Source organism: Alligator mississippiensis, chromosome 12 (genome assembly GCF_030867095.1).
Source record: "Alligator mississippiensis isolate rAllMis1 chromosome 12, rAllMis1, whole genome shotgun sequence".
NCBI lineage: Eukaryota > Metazoa > Chordata > Crocodylia > Alligatoridae > Alligator > Alligator mississippiensis.
This window is the reverse complement of record NC_081835.1, coordinates 62,277,448-62,302,168: the sequence shown is the minus strand read 5'-3', so window position 1 is coordinate 62,302,168 and position 24,721 is coordinate 62,277,448. Positions and strand designations below refer to the sequence as shown.

The following is a 24,721-nucleotide window of genomic DNA, read 5'->3' as shown; positions in this document are numbered from 1 at the left end:
CAACCACCCGGTAGGTTAAGAGTAGAAACCTCTCTAATCATAAGTCAAGGTCGAACAAATGAAACCCCTAGCACCATTTCTGACCCCACGCTCTGATGGAGGGGGCTTGGCAGGGGGACAGTCCCCTCCTGGGACCGTGTGGCCTCCTGCCCTGCAGAGTTAAAAATCATCACATTCAAAGGCATTGCCGGTGGCTTTTTAAATGACTTTCTTTACCAGACTTTATGCAGCAAGTGTACCTAGGACATCAGTGCATGGGTAAAACACTAGGATAATAGGGTTTCATTTTCTTAATCTCTTTTACCGTATTCTGATATTTTGTGCATGAGCTGAGAAGAAAGAGAGGAAACAAACTCCCCCCCAAAAAGTCAGATCTGCACTGGGAAAGAACTGGAGTCCTTCCTAGCCACAAGGTCCATGCGACAGGCTCTGCCCTTTCCTCTGCACATTACTGACCAATTGCAGCAGAGGCCAACATCACGCCGACGGCCCAAGCTGAGTCATTTTTCCCTCTTGCCGGGCAGCTTCAAGCAAAGAGAATAATTGCTCTTTACAGGATGAAATTAGCCCGTGAAAGTCAGCAAATGTCAAATCGACTTGCTCAGGAGACGGCTGGGAGGAAGCCAGACCGGGGATCAAGTTACACTTCACCCTTGGAGGAGGGTGGTCTCCCCAGGTCAGGGTTGAAGCTCAGGGCAGTCGGTGGAGCACGGCCAAAGCGTGGGCTGACGTCACGGCCGCTGCCTCTGAGCTGCTTTGAGCACATCTGGCCTGGCTGGGGTACGTGTTGCAAACGGGGAATCCTGCCCCGGTACCCTGCCATCCCCCAGCGAGGCACGGCCCAAACTGCTCAGGCCAGCACAATGCCAGATCCCATTAGAGGAAGAGATGCACACATTGCATACACTGTACTAGCTGCGTGCCTTGTCTAGCACAAGGACATTCGATACTAATCCTATCCATTTCTACCTAATGGATTTAAGGGCTAGTTTCTGGCTCATCTGGGTAAATGAGGCCAAATTCTCTGCTGGTTGTACAGGATATAACCGACAGTGAAGTCAACACAGCTATGCCCATTAATACTGATGATGCAATGTCACTGGTGTCTGTGGAGTCGCTCCTGATTTACACTACCAGCATCCACCATGAATAAAAACAGCTTCTTTTTCTTCCACAGGATAAAGGGGGGATTTGCTAACTGCTATTAAACTGATGATCAAAATCTAGATGTGTTCCCATGGGCTTACGAGTGTCCACAAAGCAAGGGGCAACAAGAGGGCTCCAGGATGGAGCAGAAAAGACACAGGTGGGGCAGGATAAGAGAGAACGGTCCATGTACCCCTGATGAGCGAGCTGCACGCTAAACTACCTCGTTTTTTTAGCCAACTTTTGCTCATATGCAAAAAACGGGAAAGCTACTCCTTGCCCAAGACCTGCACTAGCCAAAGCTATGAAGGCCTAACAAGGGGGAGTGAGGATGTGAGGTGCTAGGAGCTGGACAAATGAGCAAGCTATACGGAGAAGCATTATTGCAAACACTAGCTAGATTTTGACCTATACAGCAGCCAGGCATGCTGTGAGAAAAGAGGGCACGGGAAATTTCTTCGCTTCTGGTCTAATAGCACTGGTTTAATAGACCTCGTCCCTCAAGGAGGGATCTTTGGAGGGTGTCCGGGCTCCATCCAGGGTACCTTAACCTCACAGGATCACGGCGAACTGACTGGAGAGCTGGCGTGATGAGCCAGAGGGAAACAAGGAAGAAGGGCGAGCAAGGAAGGAAAACACCCACCCATGGACCTTGCACACCGGGTTCTCCATCCGTACTTTATGGGACTCGAGCAGGGGAAGCAGAGCTTGGCCACCTCTAAATACAACCTCGCCGGCACCTACCCTGCAAGCAGGGTGTGCTCGGCCTCCCTGCTGAAGAAGCCAACGCGGGGCCAGCTATGGCGGGGTCTATCTGCCAGACAAGCTTCCCTGCCTTCCCAGCACCGGGTAGCATTGCACCAGTAAAGAGAGGCTGCAAACAAAAGCCTTGCACAAAACTTTGCACGCCCATGACCGCTTGCATCCCTCGGGGCCCGCTTTCATTGAGATTACGGTCCAAAGAGCGCGCCGCTCCCCTGCCTGCGTGGCAGGCTAGCGCTGGCCCCGGCCTTCCACCTCCGCTCGGTGCTGATAAACTCCCCTCCGCTCATGCAAGCCGCTGCGGACAGCCAGTGTCCATATAAGGCTTCCCAGGGCATTCAAGGGCTGCCGGGTGCCAGATTTATGTGGGAAAGATTTGAGGCCGACGCCTGTCCGGCCACGGCAGCAAGGCCTCTGCTTCCCACCGCCCATCGCCAAAGCAAGGGAGACCCCTCGGAGAAGACGGGAGAGGGAGGCCTAACAAGGCTATGCACAATGCAAACATCCTTGGCATCTTCCCATATTTATCTGCTTGTTTATACTGAGCTCTGGCTTTGGGGACATCTGGAGACTTTTCCCCAGCGAGAAAGTCCAGCTGTTTATGTTAGCTGCTCATCAACGCGATGGAGCAGGGGGTGGGGGGGAGGCAACAGGAAGGTGGGGGGTCAGAGGAACTGGCAGGGGACAAGGAGGTGGAAGAAGCAATCCACAGCCCCTGTGCCCTGTTTTGCAGCGACTGAACCGTGGGGCCAAGCTCCTCATGCTTGCCATAGGATCAGAGTTAGGCCTGGCTTTCCGAAGGCAACCAAGCACTCAGTGCTGCTTTGTTCCTCCTGTTGCGTGCACTGCATTCAGCCTATTTCTCCCTTCCCGGCCCCTTTCCCCAGTCTCGGCATCCTCCCACTGCTAAGGGCGAGCGTGCCGCGAGCAGCTTTCCAGGGCTGTCATCCCCTGACCCCATCTGTCTCAAAAACTACCCTGCCGTCATGTTGCCTACTACAGCCTAGCTTCTCTTTGGCCTGGTCTCCGTGGAAATGGGTCTCAAACTCTTATTGCATCCAGTCCACTTGCATAGGACCCCATCTTGTCTGGAGCCCACCCCTGCACGAGCAGCCCCCCGTGGTGTCCCCTTTGCATGAGCTACGCTTCGTCTGTTGAACTGAAAATGCAAAAAGGGGCCTTTGTTTTCACAAGCGACCCAGATCCCAAGCTCACTTTGAAGTCAACGGGAGTGACGGGCACTCAGCTCTTTGAAGGGTTAAAAATAAGAATAAGGAGGAGGCCTGAATCCATCGGACAAAAATCCCGACTCTCGGCCCGCTGCTCTAGCCACTAGGCGTGCTGCTTTCCTAGGATCCCAAGTGTTCACTGTGCCTATACCATGCCATTATAGCTGGAGGGCATCATCACACTGTGCTATCCTGCTGCCTCCAGTGAGCGTCAGCACAGAGTCAGGATTCAAAGGCAGATGGACTGAAGGAAAGGAAAGAAACGCCAGAGCCATCTTTTGATCCCCCCCTTCCTCCCACGCCCGTAGCTCTGATCTGACAAAAACACCTAAAGGGCCCAGCAAATCTGAATTTCTCTGGGCTGAACAAGAACCAAAGGCAGAAAAGAAAAGGCTGCATTTGGTCTTGTTTACTTTCTGGCAATGGCTATGCGCGCCAGTGTTTGGAAAGAGCGACGGCAGCCAAATTCTTTCTGGATGATTAAACTGAACTATTCTGTTCACTTCGTAACAGTGCAGTTTGGTCGTGTTCAGGGACAGCTTGAGTTAAAGCAGCTTTTTTTTTTGTTTTAACCAGATCTTTCCGTGCCTCAGTTAGACAACTTTTTACTTCCCTTCCCCTTGCTTGCAGAATGAAAGAAAGAGGACGTCCAAAGGGAGAGAACGACGAGCTAGGTCTGCGGGAGCAGGGGGTGCTTGCATAAAGCCCTGGTTGTGGGTTTTCAACTACCTCCCCTTCCCCGTCCTGCAAAAATACCAGATCTGACACACACACAAAAAAAAGGAGGGATTAAAAAACAGGTCCGGAGACGTGAATTGTCGTTTCTTTGGGCGCCGCGCTGGCAATCTGCCAATCAAAATGAGGTTAATTGAGTTACTGGTGAGCAGCGAGCGCACACTGGGCTCTGCGGAGACTTGGAGCAACAAGCTCAATGCCGGTAATTGAAAGGCTCCGCATGCCCGTGGGTCCAGACGACACAGCTCACTTGGGATCTCAAAGCGCGATGGGCAGAAAGAGGGCTGCAACATGATGGTCTCTGGCTACCCCACAGCTCTGCTCCCTGCACACGCTTCAATGGGAGATCACACACCAAAAAAATGAAAATAAATCAGCTGGTCTTGCAATTAGCCCCGTCAAGCTGATACAGCTACAGGAGGGACAAATGGATTCTGGTTGGCTTCGTCTCTCATCATCACTTAAGCTGCTGACTAAGCTCTCATTACACAGGCTGAACTTCCCACCGCCGGTGAGCACTGACAGCTCTTCTGACAGCCCTGGGGAGCGGTGCTTTCTCAGGAGCTCTGCAATTAAGACCCGGTCATTTCACCCACGATGATGATGTAAAGAGAGGAAAAACCCAGCGCGGTTCTCAGAGCCCAGCTGGGACTTGCCAGAAAACTTTCCTGGCTGTTAAAATACACGCCCTGATAATGCAACTGCATTTTTTAAACATTGCCAACATAGCCACCACAACAATCACCATAATGCTAGAAATTGCCTCAGAAAAGCAGGACTGACAAACCCTTTCTGTCAGCAGAGAGAGAGTGCAGAAGTCAAGATTGCTGGTTCCCAACAAATCTGATGAGCAGTTCAAGGTCTTCATGAGACAGAGTAAGAAGACTGCAGCGGGCGAGAGCGCTGAGCCCTTTTACTGTCATGGGGAAACACCAGTCAGCTGTAAAATGAACGACAGCCCCAAGCTGCCAGGGTTAGACATGGACCAGTGCTGCCCCAAAGCTACAGGTATTGGGACGGGGAGCTGGTTTGAGAACCACGCCTGCGGAGGGCCATGAAAGCATTTTCCTGCTTTTATTTTGCCAGGTGAAAATCTTCATGCAACAACTTCATCTCTTTCCAAGTTTGAAAAGGAAAAACAAAACCAAGAAGAAAAAAAGTTTCAAAAGGTTTTAGCAAAAATCCTTAACGTTTCTGTCACCATTTTTTAAACGACAACATTTTTAAGCTGTGTCAAATACGGATCGTTTCCCTTCCAGCTGCACCTTGGAGAGTGAGACCATAATGGGACCACAACGGCCTGTTCCTTCTGGTCCTGCAAGAGGGTGAAAGGCATCCTTACCGGCTCGATGATAGCAGGCTCTCCCTTCTGTCCTTTCTCACCTCGGGGGCCACCAATCTATATCATACAAGGAAAAGAAAACAGAGTTGAACAAGGAGGCCATCACCTGCTCTGCCAACTGGATTAGGCCTGGAGCTCCCACTTGGAATCAAAATGCAAACTGGCAATACCAAGCAAACCCAAGGGGTGAATGTGGTGTGGACGGCTGTCGAGAACAGGTGCCATCCTGATGCTAAAGCACCAACCCCCTGATGCCGTCTCTCTAGGGCAGAGCGTCTGCAGGGAACAAGGGTATAAGTTGTAGCCGTGTTGGTCTAAGGACAGGCAGACAAGGTTCATTTGGTATCTTTTATTAGACAAACTCAAATAGTTGGAAAAATTCTTCTTTTTGGCAGCAAGGGGCATTAAGTGACCTCATTAGTCTTCTCCATTTCTAACCCTCACTTTGGGACAGGGGCAGAGGAAGCAGACCTCATGTTTGCAGCAATTTGGGGCTAAGAAAGCTGCTTCCAAGGAACTCAAAAAGGGTTCATGGTCACAAAGCATTGCCTCACCCCTTCGTAGACGGTGTCCTGATTGGCAGGCATTCCTGGCCCAATGTCCGGAGAGACGGTTCGGTCATAATAGCTTTCGTAGTAATTTGTGTCGTACTCTTTTATCATTTCCTCGGTGAAGTCTTTATCCAGGTCATCTCCGCCTTGCCCTGCTTCCTGCTCCTCCTGGGAATAAGCACAGCAGCACATGTCAGACAGTGAATCCCCAGACAGGAGCATGTGCCATAAAACTAAAGGGGAGACAACTACTGGGCTTTGCCCCAGGTGGAAAGGAAGGGTAGATAAAACTTTACAAGAGACCACAAGAAAATGCCAAGAGAGTGCAGGAGTAAAAAATGGGTATCTGGTTATATAAGATGTATATGCTTCCAGGAAGCACCAATGGGTTTCTTCAATTGGGACTGGAAAAGAGGACTGAAGGATTCAGGAGAGCAAGCACCCCACCCATATGGACCACAACATGGCATTTCCCATGGATGCCCTATATGCATTAAGAAATGCACTGTATGTGCCAAATACTGTGCCAGAAAATCACCAGAGAGAATAAGCAATGATACACAAGAAAGTTTTCCAACACTCCACATGTTGGGTATATAGAGAGATGTAGCTAAAGGCGTCAACCTCATTTCTCATTCAGTGAACAGAAATTTGTATCTTATCTAAACCCTGGAAACCAAACCCAAGTCGACGTCTACAAAGGTCCCTGCCTTGTTAAGCCTGAGAGTGCTCAGGGATCCAACATAGCAACCCTGCTCGGTCCAAAAGCCCACTTAGCAACATTTGAACTTTTGCAAATCTTAGGGCATTTATCAATTAGCACCTTCCCCACCCTGACCCTGCCTAAATAAATCTTCTCTTTAAAATTCTCCCTGGGAAGTCCATGCAATAATTCAGGCAAACAAGGACAGCTGTACCTATCAGGATTTCATAGGAACAGTACCATATTTCTGCGTTTTCTGCAACCTCCTATCCAGCTGTCCCTTGGCATTTTTGAATGCTAAAGAAGTATAATCTGTACTAAATAACAGATTTTTCTCCCGTGCAGGTAATGATAAAAATGGCCTATTGCTTCAATTACCTCCAACATTTCAGAGCAGAATTATTATTCTGCTACGAAGGCAGAATTCAGACTTGCCATAATGTGCCACCAACAACTCCAGTCTTCGCTTTCAGGCCAAATTTGCTCATAATCCCTAAGCACAAGCACCTGTGTTTAACAGGAAAGGGGCTTTAAAACAAGGATAAGCCAACACGGAGGCACTCCCAAGTGCTTTTTTTTTTTTTTTTAACTCTGCATATATCACATATTCTTCAATGATAATTTGGCAACTGCTAAAGGAGTTTTCTTCTGTCACGTGAGATAGGCACATCCTGCTATTCTGGCAAACCCAGAAATGAAACTTCAGTCAAGAAACAGAGCCCGAAAAACCTCCAGAACCAACAGGGATTGAGCTGCTTCTGCTCCACCATTTCCCCCCTCAGTTGAACTTTCTTTTCCGCTAATCAGATGACCAAGTCGAAGTGCCTTCTCTTAGCAGGAGCTCACGTTTCCCTTGCTTCCATTGAAATTGTAATTTTTAAGAGCACATTCAAACGTATCGGTTCCAAATGATTTAGCACGTACCAAGTTGTCATCTAGGCCTCAGAGACAGGCTGAGAGAGGCATGTCATATTTGTTCTTCTCTACAAGACTGATCCAAATCCTGCTTCCCTTGGGAGTCTTTTCAATGGCTTCCAATGAGCTCTGGATCCAGTCCCACAAGCACTGGAAGACTGTGGGAGTAATGCATAATCCAAGAGGGAAGCAGTTTAAAATTTCCATAACTTTCATCCTGCTAGAAAAATAACCCTTTCCCACCTCTTGCACTCCTCTTTTTCTTGCCAACTTTAAAGGAGACACTCTTGGAAATTTAAACTGACTGACTGTCCAACATCATACAACTAGGCATCTGTTCATGAAGAAGCAGCAACTTCATTTTCCTACAATTTTCACAACACCTAGTTTCACCATCCTAAAAGGAAGCAAGCAAGCAAGCAAGCAGACAAGCAAGCAAGCAAGGCAGGCAGGCAGACAGACCATGAAATTATAATAAATTCCTTCTGTCAGTTGTCAACAACCTCACTCGAACCGGGTTTTACCTCAACCCTAAGCATCCTTGCTTGGGAAATTATGCAAATATGAATTAGAAATTAGGGGACTTTAATCTGGATGAGTACAACAGCTTATTCATTGCAAAGCAAGCACTGAACAAAGCAAGCGTGTATCTAGCTCCCACCTAGCAGAGGAGTTTCTTGCTCCCGAGTTTTCAGCACTGCTGTAGTGGTTATTTAGCACACAGCTAATAGCCATAGTGCGACTGAAACCTAAGAGCAAGTTCATTGACTCAATCCACTTTGCTCATTTCCCATTCAGACTCCCAAAGCTTCATTCTTATTAAACCGATTTTCCTCATTTGTGAACTGTCACTAGTTCTCCGGTCAAAGTTTCTACCTGAGTCCAATTTCAGAATACCTGTTCTCCCAGTATTGGGAACAGGCCTGCTCTAAACGCTCACAGCAAACATCCCCTGATCCTGTGAAAGGTCTATGACAAACTTAGGAATCACCATACTAGATCACAGCGCTCTGCTACTCAACCCAGGAACTTGTTCCCAACAGAAACCTTCCAGTAGGCCATGGGATTTATTGACCACTGTCCCCGATTTCATATTATTTTCACCTTTGTATTACACAGCTCTTCCTTTCTGCTCTTGGAAGGGAATGGGTATTCTGAAATTGGACTCGGACAGAAACTACGACCAGCTTCCATTGGCCACGATGAGGATCCTAGAGAAGTGGGGCTGGAAGAGATCTCCAGTGGTCATCTAGTCCAACCCTCTGCCCAAGGCAGGATCATCCCTCTCTAAGCCAGGATCGTACCTAACCAAACCATTCCTATACAATCCCTAATCTACACTCCTCATAAAACCACTGTCAACCCTGACACAACACCCAAACCTGCCACAGGTAAAGCAGGGGCGCCACAGCACCTTGCTTCTATAAAAGGTTGTTCATATATGCTTAAGAGATCTCAGATAGAAGGACACAACCCTTGCTCCAAAGCAAAAACATCCCACAAATATTAGGGCTACTCCATGTAAGTCCATGGTTTGTCCCTTTAGGCAGAGTGCCATTTTGTCTCCTGAACTGGGTGAAGACCTTCAGTCCTTGCTTGCCTTTTTGACCATTCATTCACAGGACCAGCACTGAAGAAAACTAAATGCTGTGGTTCTTCACATTTCTGTTGATGGTCTTTACATTACAAAGGACATGTTTCCAAATCTCTAAAATGTTCTCCATCTCTTGGCAGAGCTCCAGCTCTCACCGGGAATATCATACGCTGCTTTGCCTCTACAAGAGCCCAGCACCATCGCCATATCTCCCATGATCATTAGGCACTGATACATTAAAATAATTCTTTAACTATTATAACAAGGTTTCCAGCCACATGACGTGCTTTCAGGTTCCACTTGCTGATCTTCTTTCTCAAGTCCATATCCTGATGGATATCAGTAAAGCAGCCTGTTGCCCACTTATCCGGGACATCTATATTGGTCTCTAGGTACACCAGATGCAGTCGTTCAAGCAGATGGCGTCTCCTTGCTCTATGACCCTCCGTCCTTAAATTTGGTTTGGATCGATTCAGATTTATAAATATACACAAATATCGCACCAAGGGCTTTCGCCAAGTCCAAATGTCTCATTCTTTTTTCTACAGCACCATCCAGACTTGTCAACTCATGCTAGCTACGAAACCCATCATTCACCTTTACGTTCCCCTCGTCAACCATGAATCTGCACCCGGGTCCTAAACTGGAAAAAAATACAACTCCAGCTGAAGTGATCTGTGATGGCCTTGTTTCCTCCTCCCATCTTTTTTCAAGGTCATGCAATCCAAGTTTCAATTCTTCTCTCTCTATAATACTTTTTGGGCCAAAATTTCTTCCCCTTTCCTGTTTCCTGGAAAACTCTTTTTTCTTTTGTTTTATTGAGGTGGGCACTTACTCCCTCAATACATTCAAGCATGTCTCATTTCTTGATGAACTGCCCAGTCCTCCCCCTCCCCCCGCTGTATTTTTTATTCCCAACTGATTCAACTTGATCTCTGTCTTGGAAACACTCTTCATCTGTTGCTGGCCCCTCTCCTGTCTTGTTCCAGCTGTCTGGATCTCGGTCTGGATAACATAACACCTTTTAAATCAAGCTTCTCTGCCCTATTTTCACTTTTTGGCCAGCCTTTGCTAATTCTTTGCCACCTTCCACTACCTCCCATAGAGATGCAACTTCTGTAAGCATGGCAACCAAGTTCTTCCTCTTGGTTCAAGCAGAAATTGTAAACCTTGGCCAATTCAAAACCAAACTCGTGGGAACTATTAACCTGCTATTGGCACCAGCTGTCAAGGCTTCTGGGCAACGATGAAGTTTTTGTTCAGTAGAGAGTTACTCCCTTCCTCAGAAAGGAATTTAGTGCGCACAGACACATGACACTTGATTCTTGCCTAGTGTAAGGACAACACCAATCTGTACCCAGCTGAACAGCAACCTTAGATGCACAAAGAAGGACATGTCTCAAGTCAAAAATACTCACAGAGTCAGCCAAGACACAAGCCATAGTATTCAGGTCTAGCCTAATATGCTTGTGTCTGCCTCTACCCAGGAGATGCTTAGAAATACTGGTACTGTTAACTGATATAACACAATATCAATTAACTAGATTATCTAATAAAAATATGCCCATTTGTGCAGCTACTTATTGATGGAACTGACTGGGCGGGGAAGGAAATCATTTTGCAATTTTAATTTTTTTGAAAATATTCACCTTTTTAGACATCTGAAATTTTGAACATTTAAAAAGATAATGAACAACTCTGCAGATCGCTGAAAAACAGACAGGGTTTAAACTTTCATTTAAATAAGTTTAACTTTTTGAAATTGCACTGGCAGATTTAAGCCAGCTCTAGATACTGTCCTTGGGCTCCTCTACACATGCAGGGAGCCCGATTAATCGAGTCTGCTGGCGTGCAGAAATTACCATGCTCCAGCAGACTCTAGTGTCACGTGTATCGGCATCCTCATACTGAAAAATGGTGACAGGGTGCTTCGAATTAATGTTCATTCAATGAGCTTTAGCTGAAAGCGCCCCACCACCATTTCTTAGTACAGGATGCTGATACATGTGACGCTCAGGCACTTTTAATTATCACGGCTCGCTAATCAAAGTCCCCCCACCACCCATGCCTCCCAGAGCACATGTACAAATGCCCCTTGAGTCTCTCTCCAAGCAGGTCTGTGCATGTTTCATTACTGAAATAGCAGCTCTGCTCCTCACCACCAATTTATTTCTATGAATGATGTACAACTCTCCCTCACACCTGTAAAAAACAGGCCAAAAGCAATGAAAAGTTGAAATTGTGAATTAAAGAGACTGACTGGCTTGAATATTAACTAGCACATAGAAAATGCAATACATTTCACTGAAAACATGCAGGGTGAGGACCACCAGAGCATGCCATCACTCCACAGTACATTAACTGCGGCAGTCTGACGGCCCCTCCACCTGTTATATTCATGCTACAATTAACATATTAATTGTGGTGTAACTGGCAAGGACGCTGCACGTACACCCAAGTCAGGGCACCATAAAATGGCAAATCAGCCATAATGTGCAGCATATCATGTTGAACGCTTTTATGGCTGGTACCTTAAATTGAACATCTGGCATGTGCTTGGCTGCCCCAGGACTGATGCTGACAATCAGCTGATTGTTAGTCCCGAAAAGCTTCAGGTCATGCCAGACTGTGGGCACCCAGCTTTCAGCTTCCTGGTGCAGAACAGCCCAGGATCACGATCCCAGGCTCCCCATGCATTGGCAGTTATGAAGGGTATGACTGGGATCTGAACTCCGATCCCAAAATCGCACCTCCTGTGATCACAGATCAGATCCCACGGCGCCTTGAAATGAACATGTGCTACTGGCCTGAGCGTCAGCCTCACTCTTAATAGAGCTGCTTGGAAAATTGAATGTTTGTCCTATGAGAAATTCTGCCGTTTTAAAATTTGCCTCCTTGCCAAATCTGAATATAAAAGCTGAAACAGCAAAACATTTGGTAGAAATGAAAAATCCCCTAAAGAGTCTTCAACTGGAGATGTCAAAATGAAAACAACACAAATATTTTTTATCAAATCAACATTTTCTATTCCTAGATCTCCTTGTCTGCATTCCCTCTAAGCTGCGTGGCGTGCATGGCCATGCAGGCGTGCCTGGCAGTGCGGCATGAGCATGTGCATGTGCAGCTTAGAGGGAACGCTCCTTGTCTAATTTCTGCAGAAACTTTAAATTTTGCCAAATTATTCAAGAAGAAAAAGAGACTTAAAAAAATAGTTAAATTCTGGCTAAAAATAGTTTTTTTCTGATTGGAAATCTTTACATTTTTAACCACTTCTAAGCATCAGCGGCTGCACTGTGGGGTGATTGCATTTTCCAGGGACTTCTCTAGTCCCACAGGTGTCTTGGACACTTTAAGATTTGCCACATGGGATAAATCAATACAGGAAAAAAGACCAATCATAGACTGCTTGCTGGAAATTACATCGGTTGTGTTGTAGGTGACGACAGTGCTGGCAGGAACATCTACTTCGACAGCATCTTCAGTGATTAGATCTGGGTTGTCTAGGTTGTCTAGTTCCTCATTGTAGTTGATGTCCTCATATGGAAGAGGCGTGTAGTCCTCACTAAGGGTTCCATAGTTGTACTCATCCACAATGGGATCATCCACAATGGGATCATCCACTATCTCTTCCTCTTTAGTCTCCGCGGGACTTCCCACCACTGCAGGTGCTTGAGTGGGAGCAGGGGTGGGATCCTAATTAAAAAAAAAGAAAACACCACAAGAGTGAATGAAACTAGATAATGTTCTGGCTTTCTTTCCCAATAATGCTTGAGCTTGAATTGCTATAAGACATCTTCTCTTTCTGTTTGATGCATAAAATTTGTGCAGGCAGCTGCTAATCAGAGACTAATAAACTGGACACAGAAGTACACGAGCAGAAGTAGCAGCTCCTTTCGGGTACCCAACTCAAAAAGTTCAAGGAGGATTTCCAGGGCTGCCAAATACTTCAAGCCACACTGTCAGCATCCCCATGTTATCAGCAGGGATCCTGGTTTTCTCCGGATTTAAAAATATCCCCAATCTCCAGATTTAAAAAAGTAACCCAAATCCAAAAAAAAAAAAAAAAAGTAACCCAAATCCATATTTTTCCTTGATTAAAATGAAATGCCGCTAAGATAGATATAGATATAGATATAGATAGTGGTGTTTCATTTTAAATCAAGGAAAAATGTGGATTTGAGGTTACTTTTTATTTTAATCTGAAAATTGGGGATTTTTTTAAATCGGAGAAAACCAGGACCCCTGGTTATCAGGCACAAGCCATCTAAAAGCAGAGACCCCTCAGTTAAGCAGAGGCTTCTGAAAAATGAGTCTTTAAATTCCAGGGGTCAAACTGTACAAAAGGAAAAGCCCTGGAGGAGACTTCATCCTGGAGATGATCTAATGCACAAAGAACATCTTTCCATGATAAAATCTATCTTCCTTGATGTAACACTGGAATCAGAACTCGCGGTAGAGGTCATATATTTTATTAGACCAACAAGATTTTTGCCAAAAAAAAAAAAATCTTTAATTTCAAGTTTTTGGGCACAAGCACTCTTCTTCAAGCATAGGAGAAAAGATTGTAAAAGCTCTCTTGGGTAGAAATGAAAGTACTTATGTACAATTTTCATTATCAGATGCAGACCATGGTTTGCATGAACAGACTGGATCACAGCCAAAGGTCCCCTAGACCGGGGCAGAGAAGGCTTCAATCTGCTGACCTTTTTATCCATCCTTATTTAGATCAATGTTTAGGCACTATATAACTGCAAAGACCTGCATACACCAAGCACAAATACAGAGCTACCTACAGCCATGTTTTTGTTTTTGTTGGGGTTTTTTTGCAATTTAAGTCTCCAGGGGATTTTTCCTAGCTGCATGTATTAACCTGTAAAAATATTTGATAACAAGCTGTTATGATGTCAAACAGTTGTACCAAAATGGGTATCTGTCACCTCTCCCAGCTCCCTACCTCTTTGGTTTCAGTCACTTCTCCAGCATCAACAGGCTTGGCAGTGGGTGGCTCTGTTTTCTCCGTGTCGTCAGGGTCCTCGTAGTAGGGATATTCATAGTAATAGGTGTCACCCTCTCCCACCCCTTCAGTGTACTGCAAAGGAAACACAAGACCCAACCATGTGAGGGCAGAGGGCTCCTCAGCGAGCCCCTTGCCGGTTATCTCCCGGTGCTGTCAATTCATCCTTTAAACATGCAATTAAAAAGTTTGTGGAGTTCGACACCCTCCTTCTACTCTCACTTGTGTGACACGAAGAATGGGGAAACGGACACTCTAACACCTTTGGAAAGCTGAAACTTAGATGAAAAAAAAATTCATCCCCATTTCAAATGTTAGGGAAAAGAAATGGAAAAAAACATTACAATCCCTCCCTTTAGTGCGACTACCGTATTTTACGGCCGACATCATACAGTCGACACCATATTTTACAAGTCGACACAGTGTATAAGTCCACCCCAAATTTCTGTATGAAAAAAGTATGACTTTTCATAGATCTGGTGTATAAATCAGGTGGGCAGCAGCGGAGCAGCAAGCACCAAAAAGCACTGCTCTGTGCCCACCTGCTCGCTTCGTGCCTGGGAAGTGTCCCCGGATATGGGGTTTGGGCACCCCGCCTGGTTCCAGGGTGGGGGGAGGCAGAAGCCTAGTTGGGGAAGCCCCTAGATGCCAACATAAATCGAGGAAAAAATGTAAGGGTGACTAATCTGGCATCAAACCTCAATTTATATACTGTAAAATACAGTAGTTCTCCCACGCAGCATACCTCTAATTTAGCTCTTACTAACATTCAGTTATCTTCTGCCTTCACTATTGGCTTTGCTCTCTGTTACCTGCTATCCTCCTCTTGCACCAATGAAAAATACATGAACAGCACCTTTCTGCATGCTGCTGCGGGGATGGCCTTTGTGGCTTAAATCATATTCTCCGTTAATTCCAGCTGTCTGAATACACTGAATTAGGCCATGCAGCCATTGCAGGCAACCCTCACTAATGGTTTTAGACAATTCAACAGACTAAAATATGACAGGATTCTCCAGAGATGCAATTTATAAAGGAACTTCATTTGCATTATTAAAGGTCAAATTCTTTCTTTAAATGCATCCACCCACACTCCAAAGTTTCTTAAGTTTAGTTATCATTAGTGGAATGTCTTCTAAAATACTTTTTAATGAGATACGGGTTAACTTTGACACTGGGGCCTTGATTGGAAGGATCCGAAAGTATTTTGGAGTATGAACCAACAGCAAAAGCTGCAAATAAGGGTGACTCTCAAATCTGCAAGGTGAAAAAAGGAAATATATCACCCAGTCCTGCCCATGCAATTTCTGCAGACTCTACTTCATTATGTGTGTTGGAAAGCCATCCTTTAAGAGCTACTGATGCTGCACAAAACACTGAGAACAGGTCAAAGAAAATGAACCATGCATCAGCAGAATGGATTGACCCAAACTGGAATGTGGCTAGGACACAAGAGTTAATACTTCTGGTGAAAGGTATGTTGAGATTTTTTTATTGCCCAGAAGTAGTCAGGACTCTCTGTTCTATGCCTTGGCAATTGAGATAAGGAAGGAAACAGACTTTTAAAGAGCCAACATTTTTCGTATTATAAGGGTGCCCCTAGTAATAGAAAGTGAACACGTATGACTTGACACCCATCAACCGCCTGCAGTAGGAAGGGGTTTCTAAAATACGACGTGCTCAGTTTTCCATAAGGCGTCGGTCGCTCTTTCAAATGAAACAGAAACAAGGCATTTTGTTCCAGTTGGGCACGACACCTTTCTTCTCCAGTACATTGGTTTCATTGGCAGCACAAGCACGTTCGTGGCACAGCTATTCTTGTACGAACTTCCAGAATATCACAGCCTTTCTAAGACAAGACAGCCTTTTGTGGCTGCTTTTGATTTTTGGCACCTGATCATAGTGGAGTCTATTTTACTTTGCTTATTTACTATTTCCACATTGCAGACCGCACTAAAATTAAAAAGAGGAACAAGGCTTTGTGACTGTCTAGGCCAGTGACGGCGAACCTTTTTGGTAGGCAGGCCACAAATTTGCCCTGCACCCTCTCCAAATACTACTCTGATTCCCTTCTCCTGTCTGATCTGCTGCTCTGCTTTCTGCCCTATCTGCTGCTCTGCTGTCTGTCCCCTCCCCGGTCTGCCAAGTGGCATGGAGAGAGGATGCCTGTCCCACTTGTGACACCCAAAAGTCACTAGGCATTTTTTAAAAGTCACTCTAATGCTTTCTAGTGATTCTGTTGCTCTCAACCCTACAGCTTCTTCAACAAGGTCTCCTAACTTTTGAAACAAACCTTACAAAGCAGAAACATCTGCTCATTTTTAGAAAGCGGTCTGTATTTAATGGTAGGCAACTAGAATAGTTAGTGAGGACCCCATTTTAAACCTGGGATGGTATATAAGGCTGCTCCTCTTCGCATCCTATGGGTACCTGAGCACCAAATATTCATGTTAGACATTGGGAAAACACAGAACAAAGAAAAGTGAGGAGATATTCCCAAAGTCGCAAAGCAAACCAGCAATCGCAGCGAACCCGGGATTAGACCCTGTAGCTCCTAAAAGCAAGACCTGTATCAAATTCGCTAGACTGTACTATACTGGCTTCAGCTTTTTACACGTTGTTTGAACAGTCATATATAAAACTGGATGCCTGCTCTTAAAGCAAAAACGTATGAGGGTTAATAGGCCAGAAAGCCCGGCTTTCCTTGGCAGGGAGTCTGAGTGCTCAGAGATCCTTTGCATTGATTTCATTATCCAAATGACTTTGGCAAACACAGGAGGAAAATGAAAACCAAGACAAGCTGGTGACTTATGGAGAGACTCGCAATAAAACTAAATGGGACTAAGAAACAGAGTGCACGTGCCATCACGGCTCATAGCAACCGTGCGTGTTTGCTTATTGTTTGTGGGAAAAAAAGCTGCTCTGTTATTCCTTTTATTCAATTCATTTCCCCCTGCAATAGTTACTGGGGCTCTTTACACTGGTTTTTGCTGACATTTCCCAGTTTCCTCACCAGCCATCCAAAACCGCTCCCCTTCCCACTCTGATTACAACTGCTTCCACCCTGACCCCACTCTTTGCTAGCTTACCAATTCCCCCTATAGCAAATGAAGCCTTATCCACCCTAGATGTCCCTCCTGGGGTAAATACCCATGGAAGCCACCTCCGTGCATGCTTCCATCTTCCTACTTACGTATTCATCCTGGTTGGGGTCCTGAGACTGAGGGGTGTCCGGGACTGCCGTGTCGCAGTCTGGGCTGTAGTGTTCACAATAATCATAGGCTGCCCGGGGGTCGGCCACAATCAGGAGCTGCTGGATGTCCCCCTGGAGAAAAAGAAACAAGCCAAGAGAGCAATGAAGACATAGGTCATCACAGAGCCAAAGAATAAAATCCTTGAATAAAATGAGAGCTAGCAAAGGAGGCTGGTTGGGCTCTCTCATCTCTGCACCTCTCACTTGCGTGAAGCGAAGAATAAGGAAATGCACACACCAGACACGCTGAAGCCTTTTGAAAGCTGAAATTTTGATGAAAAAAATGCATCTCAAGTTCAAATGCTAAGAAAAAGAAATGGAAAAATGTTTACAATCCCTCCCTTAAGTGTGACTACCATATTTTATGGTGTACAAGTGGACACTGTGTATAAGTCAACCCCAATTTTTTAATGAAAAAGTAAGATTTTTCATAGATCCAGGGTATAAGTCAGGTGGGCAGCAGCAGAGCTCAGCATGGGGAGCGACAAGCACCGCTTGCTGCTGCCGTGCTGCACCCTCCCCTTACTTTGTACCTCAAGCAAGTTAGCATGGTACAAGAACTTGGTCTGAGACAAGCCACCTAAGCAGGCCCCTTTCCATCTTAGGTACCTGTCAAGCATCCGCTTTAGCCCCAGTGGCATGCCAAGACGCGAGCCGGTTCTGATTTGTTGTTCACAGACACAATTTCCCAAGAAAAGCGTGCGACTGGAGACAAGGGAGGTCAGCACCTCTGCATCTCCTGTGCAACCTCATCCCTTTCCTCGCCGGTTTGGTACTGCTATGATAGGTACCCGACAGGCACAGGAAATGCAAGGTTCCCGGTCCAGCTGCCCCCAGGTCATCAACCATTAAAATTCAGAGTTGTTAGGGGCTGAAAGGGTCCAGCTTGAGACTAGGCGTGGAAAATGAATCCCTTCACAGCAACCCACTTTGCATCCAGTCCCAATCCACTCGCCCATGCGGACTTCTGAGCCACTCACGTCCGTTTGGTTGTTCTGGCCTGATTTCCAATCTGTTTCTACCTTCTTGCCTCTCCATTAGGAACAAGCACCAACAAGAATGCTTTGGACATTTGAAACAAGGCACCTTGCAGATGTATCCCGATAGGCATCGGGATCGCTGCAAGGACGGCTACACTTGTTCCAAACTACGCACCGTATATCTATGACTTAAAAAATTATTCCTAAACTTCCTTAAAGAGCCTTTACACACTAAGAAAGAGTAAATGCAACGGATCAACAGGCACATAAGAAGGATAATTCACTAAAAAGATTAGATTTGATTTTTTTAATTGGGGCCAGAAGATTTATTGAATAATAGAAAACATTGTTAAGGCAACCAGACAAGAGTCTTATTACAAATACAACGGGGAGGATCATCTGGACTTGCAACGGGAACTAGACGCCAAGGATGGAGACTGGGCCAGGATGTCTGAACCCCCCTAGGAAAAAGGCAGCTTGTTTTAAAAGAGAGAAAGACGGATCTGCCCTGGTTCATGCAACATGCAGCTTTTGCTTGCTGCGCCAGCGAGTGAATCCAAACCTTCCCAGGGAAGGCAGGTGATGGTACACGGACACACACCGCCGCCACCATCATCCTCCACCATGAGGAAGCAGGATTCAGAGAGGCATGAGCTCTCCCTGCCCTTGCTGGCGATCCCAGCTTCACCCCACCCGACCCTATTCCCAAGCTAGGCTAGTCCGCATGAACCCAGCTGCTCCTTCTCTTCTCTTTCCTGGACCGGACAGCCACATCCCCATCTATTTCTGAGGCTCTCCTTTTGGTAGTCTGCTTTTGGTAGCACCTCTCTATCACTAATAAATGTACCCTCATAACAAAAGCCAGCAGAAATTTTTTCAATGATGTTTCTCTGATAAAACAGCCATCTTTTAAATATTAAAAATCAGAAAATGATCAAAATACATAAGAGAAATCACTTTCAACTGTTTTTCCCTTTTTTCTTCCTTTTTTTTTTTTTTCATGGTTGTCCTTCATTTTCCCCTTTGGCATCAAAAATAGCATAGGAGGTCTGGGAAAAATAGGAGAATACCAGGAAAAAATGTACCCCCACCCCCCAAGCATATTTATTTACCATTACTGACCCATCCAAAATATTATCCCCATTTACAGCTAGGCAAAGGAGTCACTAGGTGATCCAAATACCTTGCCCTCGACCAGAGTGAATGAGTAGCATGGCCAACAGCAGAAATGGTGCATCCCAGCCCTGTGCCCTAACCACACCTGGATTTTAAACTTGATTTCCCCTCCGTTCCCTCCCTGCTTCCCATCACAGCTGCGCGCACGGGTTATCTCACATGGCAGGGACGCTTTAAATAACCATCACGATAAAAAGATCTACAAAACCCAGACCTGACGTCCTTCTGCACGACGCGGGACAGGGAAGTGCAAAGCTATTGCTTCCTGATAAGCTTAGATTTGCACCTCAAGGAAGGCCGATAGCCACTATCCTAGATGTGACTTCAACTAAATCCTCCTTCCCTTCGTGACAGATAAAGCAGAGGCGGTAACATCCGCAGGGCTCACTGGCAAAACGCAGTGCAATAGGTCAAGCCCAGCACAGGTTTTTAAGGCTGACTTTGCTTTGAGTCCCCGTGAATTCAGACTTGTGAGCTGTGCATGGAGAGAAACCCTGGCTCTCACCCCTGGCTGCTTTTCCACAGCTGCAGGGAGGCTTAAACTCATTCCTTCAATCTGATGAAGCAAGGGGATCCACTGCCAGTTTCTGCTCATGCATTCATGGGCCAAAGTCAGAAGTGAGCCTACACTGGTGTAACATATACCTTCTCCCAGCATCTCAGCATATAACACACACCTCACGAGGCTCCTTTGAAGTCCGAGTCTAGTGGGACCACTCCATTATAATGAACATGCTGAAGAGGCCAGAAGGAAGTGTAAGCCCTGCCAAGCTGGACTGTTTTCGAACTCATTTCGCCTGGCTTGTAAATTTGGCCCAACACATCTATTACTGTGTAATGTCTTTCTCAAACTTAATAACCTCTGCCTAAAACCCTCCCTCTGCTCTTGTTGCTGGTATGGCTTGCTATTCCCAGTCCAGATGGCTCTGCTGATATTTCTCCGCTGACCTTATTTCTGGTCCATACGCAGTACCATCCAACTGCATGAAGGCGATGGGACGTGCCGAGCCACAGCATTACGTGGGCATCAGCCTTCCTGGACACTAAGATGGGCTCAGCGGATGGGCTGAGCAGCCTAATTGTAGAGGAGGGGTGGACGGCCAAAGGTCCTGTATTTCTTTGTTGCTTACTCAACTACAAGGCATTAATGGAGACCTGGATGTCATCACTCAAAGGACTGATGGGAGTACACTCTTGTTAGTAGAAATCTCAGTCAATTCACCATGCCCCAAACAATAAAACAGACTCATTTTGCCTGTCCTAAAAAGCTCTGCTAGGTGGACTTCACAAAAGATGCTCAATGTCTGACTGTCGAGAGCCCTGTCCCTTTGATTTAGGGAGCTGTCTTTAAATGGAGCAAGCTGGCCTGGGAGGCTTGTGCTCCATTGTGTTCTCCCAAGCATGCTGCTGCTAATAAATATTGCCAAAAAATAGCCCCCTCTCCAGCCCCGACGCAGGCTGACAAAGGCTATCTGGCTGTGCTCCCTTTCCAAGCCTGGCTGTCAAGCGTCCCTTTGTTTCCCTGTCACGGCTACTGAGGCTATCCGCACCTCCTCTCTTTCTAGTCCAGTATTTGTTCTCTTTCGTGGAGGACGGTGCACCTAGGAATCAGTGCAAGCCCATTCACGCAGTGCTGCAGGTAGGCTAATTAGCATGGGGGGAGGCTAATTGGCACAATCACTCACCTAGGTTAAATTAAGCCACCGAAAGCTCCAAGCAGACTAGGCGACACTGCATCTGCTTTACAAGCCGGCCTGCACAGAACAGCAAAGCAACCGTAAAGATGCCAGTGCTGGCACGGTGTGTTTAATGTTAAAGTCTCACTGAAAAAGTAGAGGACAGAGGCCTCTCAGGGCTTCATGTTTAAAAGTAACTTCGTCACTTAAAGATGCAGAAAGGCACGGAGCAGGATTTCCAAAAGCACAGAAACATGTTATAGCGATGTATTTGGTAGCTGCGTTGGTCCGAGAGAAAAAAAAATGCAATAATCTAGAACTCTTGGTTCAGAAAGGATACCGTTTCCTAGACCAATTAGGACATCGCAAAAACTTGCAGAAAACGACAATTTTTTTTGTGATTTCCTAGTTAGTCTAATAAAAGGTATCCTTTCTGAACCAAGAGTTCCAGATTTTTGCAGAAACAGGTTGGGTGCCCAATTTCCATTGGAAAAAAAAAAATCAAGGAAATTAGGCACTTGTCCCTCAGGCAGCTATCTGCCATATCTATCTGGTCCTAGGGCATGATGCTATCCTGCCTAGTTTGCTCACGTGTGAACTGAGGGACCCATGTTCCACCCTACTCATGTGCCTGGAAACCTATGAGTGCACGTACTTTTGTAACATCCACCATCCTACCCTTCAGAGTCACAAAAAGGCATCCACCTTTTGCACAAACAGAGTTTCAGTCTCCTTTTTTCCAACCGGCAAGAGAGCTGGTTAGAAAGATCAGTCAAAATATGGACAATCTTTTGCAAGAATTTCAAATTTGAGCAATGAAGCCGGCCAGAATAATCCCAGAATGCTCTGCAGCTTTGCTGTTGTTTGGATTTGAGCTATTCAATAACTACCAGTGTTCAGCGTAATGGTGTTCTGAGCAATCACAAGTCATTTGATGTGAATTGTCATGTTGCATGCAGTTGAGTGACTCCATTTGCTTTATGGATTTGCTCCCAGAAACCTCGCCTCATTCATCCCTTCACCCAGCTCCCGGACAGCACCGGCGATGCAAAAACCAGCTTTTCTGTCTTCAAAGCACCTTCCACACTCATTTCACATGTGTGCAGCAATGTCACAACCGCTCTCAGAGACAACCCCAGGACCTTGGAGAAATAGCTGTGGTTCACGCAAAAAATGCAGCTGGCAGGATCAATCCGAGTGACTTCATCTGACATTGTCATAAATACTGGATTTCTTTGGGACTCTTGCCTCAATTCACTAATAACTAACTGGACTCTCGTTTTAGTGCGCTGCCCAACAGTTTTAGCAATTTGACGGTCAACAAAAATACTTCACCTGGAGTGATTTTTTACAATTCCCATATCTGAGTGAAATTTCTGCGATTAATCACTGGCAAAAGATGTGCAATGGCTTTCAAAATATCATTTTTAAAATTATTGGAAGACTTTGAAAGATGGTTCAAGGGGTTTTTTTGCTATCGTTACCTAAAGGCATATTGTTTCTAGACATACAGACCACTTCAGACAGCTGCTGACTGGCAGCCGTTCAGCATGTTTCTCGGATGAAGGGCAGGCTTTGAAACTCCAGTCGCTGGAGATGCGACTGTAAGACATAATCCACGTCTCAGGAGCAATCCACCAGCCCTCTGATGTTCCCCGTGATAAAACGTGTCATTAGCGCTTGCTTACGGAGAGCGAGGCCTTCTGCCAGGGAAGTAACGGCCGTGCTAAGTCCAAGGCTATGAATGGTTCCTACTGTCACGCACCATGGAGTTAAACTGCGAGCAGAGCGGGACGACCGGGAGGCAATTTCTCAGCAAGATCACAGCCAAGTCTCCTTTTATCCATCTGCAATTCTGTAGGATGGTGCAATTTGGTGCTATATGGAGTTAGAAGGGAGATGTTGATGCGGATAACCAGGTCACTCTGAGCTATGCTGGCATCGGACAGGTCTGCAGCTAAACCTGGCTGCTTCAGAGCCCATCTCTAACTCTACTAAAGAAACCGTACCCGTTGACAGGTTATCCCATATTTGCCTCCCGAACTACTTCCATATTCCTCCAAAAGAAATGCAAAACTATATACCTTGGTTCAGACATGATACTCCTCCAAAGCAGCTGTTAGGGACTAAGGCTGGAGAAAAGATAGGCAGCCCACTGCTCAGACCCAGTATAAAAAGGATTGGTGCTAAGTCACCCAAACGACCAGAGCTCACAATCAATTGTGAGCACAAAATTGAAGATCGGAAATTTGCCTCTAAAAAAAAACGGAGTCACAAGTATTTATGAGCAAACTTTACACAGCTCAGTGGTTTGGATGAGTAGGACCTGGTGGCACAAGTGCTTTTTTTGAGCAAACAGAGCTCGCAAAACTCAATGAAAGGGCTTTATCATGAGATCTCACTCGCTTCCCCAGCCAGGCTGGGTTCACCACCAGACAGGTCCTCCCACCGGTTTTTCAGCACTAAGATAAGCAGCTCTTGTCCGCCTCTCTTATCTGGTACAAATCTTATCAAGATGTTTCAAATACAGATGGACGGACAGGCTTGAATAGGACAAAAACGGACTTAGAAAGAACTTTTCCTTGAGGTCGGTATACCTTCATTTTTAAATGCTCTCTTTATTCTCATTGCCTCTGGAAGTGCAATTCCTTGCAAACTAAATGGACTAATGTCCATTTATTCCTTGCAAAATAAATGGACTAATATCCAACAAATGGACTATGCAAAATAAATGGACTAAATGTTAACCCCCTTCCTGAACCCAAAGCCACCATTACTAGGTTTGTCCCTAAACCTACTTTCCATGACAACTGGTGTAACATGGATGCCCAATGTCACTTAACAAGCAGCCGACCACATCTTCTGGCTGCAAGAGGATTAAAACCCCAGGCTCTTTTCTTCCTTCCTGTTTTGTAATCCGGAGGGAGAGCCCATACCTGCCACAATGAAATCCTTGATGGTTTTGGTAGTGGCTCTCGACTTTTCAGCAGCAAAAGGAAACCTGCATCATGCCTTCTGGTGGAGGATGAACGCACCCTCATGGGCTCCTCTCCACCAGTCCAGCTAGGAAGCCACAATCTCAACATTACTCCATCCTCATGTCAAAGCTTGTCCAAGTTGGGAGTTGCTCCTATTTTTGCTCAAGGCTGTTTTTAATCCTTCTCAACCTGCTCTCTCCACCTCCTTGTCTGCAGGTGTCTTCCCATGTCTCCTACACTCCTCCCTTCTTCTCTCCATCAACCTCTCTGCCACCAAATTCTTCATGTTACATGCCACGTCCCTGCCTCCTTGGGGACAAAGTCCTGGGCCCTGTTTCCACCATCAAAACCCATTTCTACTGACAGGACTGTAAGGAAATAAAATAGGTTAGACTGCAGGTCAGAGGAGGACATCGAACATTGTCCATGGAAAGCTGTTATGTATTTCTGCCCATCACATCACAGTCCCCTTGTCTTTCAGAGGGCAAGAATTTGGGGTCAGACACCGTGTTTTCTGCTGGGTTCGCACAGTGTCCAGCATGTCAGAGCTCTGATCCCAGTTGGCGCCCCGGCGTGATACGATAATATAAATTATAACACAATTGGCTGCTAACTGCAACCAAAGGACAAGCAGCATTCTTCCAGGAAGGAGAGGACAAAAGCCAGA

The 24,721-nt window shown here is 45.9% G+C and overlaps 1 protein-coding gene across 2 annotated transcripts in view; it reads right to left on the bottom strand.

Moving 5' to 3' along the window:
• COL5A1 (collagen type V alpha 1 chain) overlaps nt 1–24,721 on the bottom strand; it is a 230,191-nt gene that overhangs the window by 108,440 nt on the left and 97,030 nt on the right. For both annotated transcript variants that reach the window (XM_014603741.3, XM_014603740.3), the window contains exons 5-9: nt 17,185–17,316; nt 13,932–14,066; nt 12,398–12,670; nt 5,769–5,933; nt 5,215–5,271 (exon numbers count right to left, since the gene is read on the bottom strand). In XM_014603741.3, the coding sequence (XP_014459227.1) occupies nt 5,215–5,271; nt 5,769–5,933; nt 12,398–12,670; nt 13,932–14,066; nt 17,185–17,316 (762 nt within the window). The remainder of the gene's footprint in view (nt 1–5,214; nt 5,272–5,768; nt 5,934–12,397; nt 12,671–13,931; nt 14,067–17,184; nt 17,317–24,721) is intronic.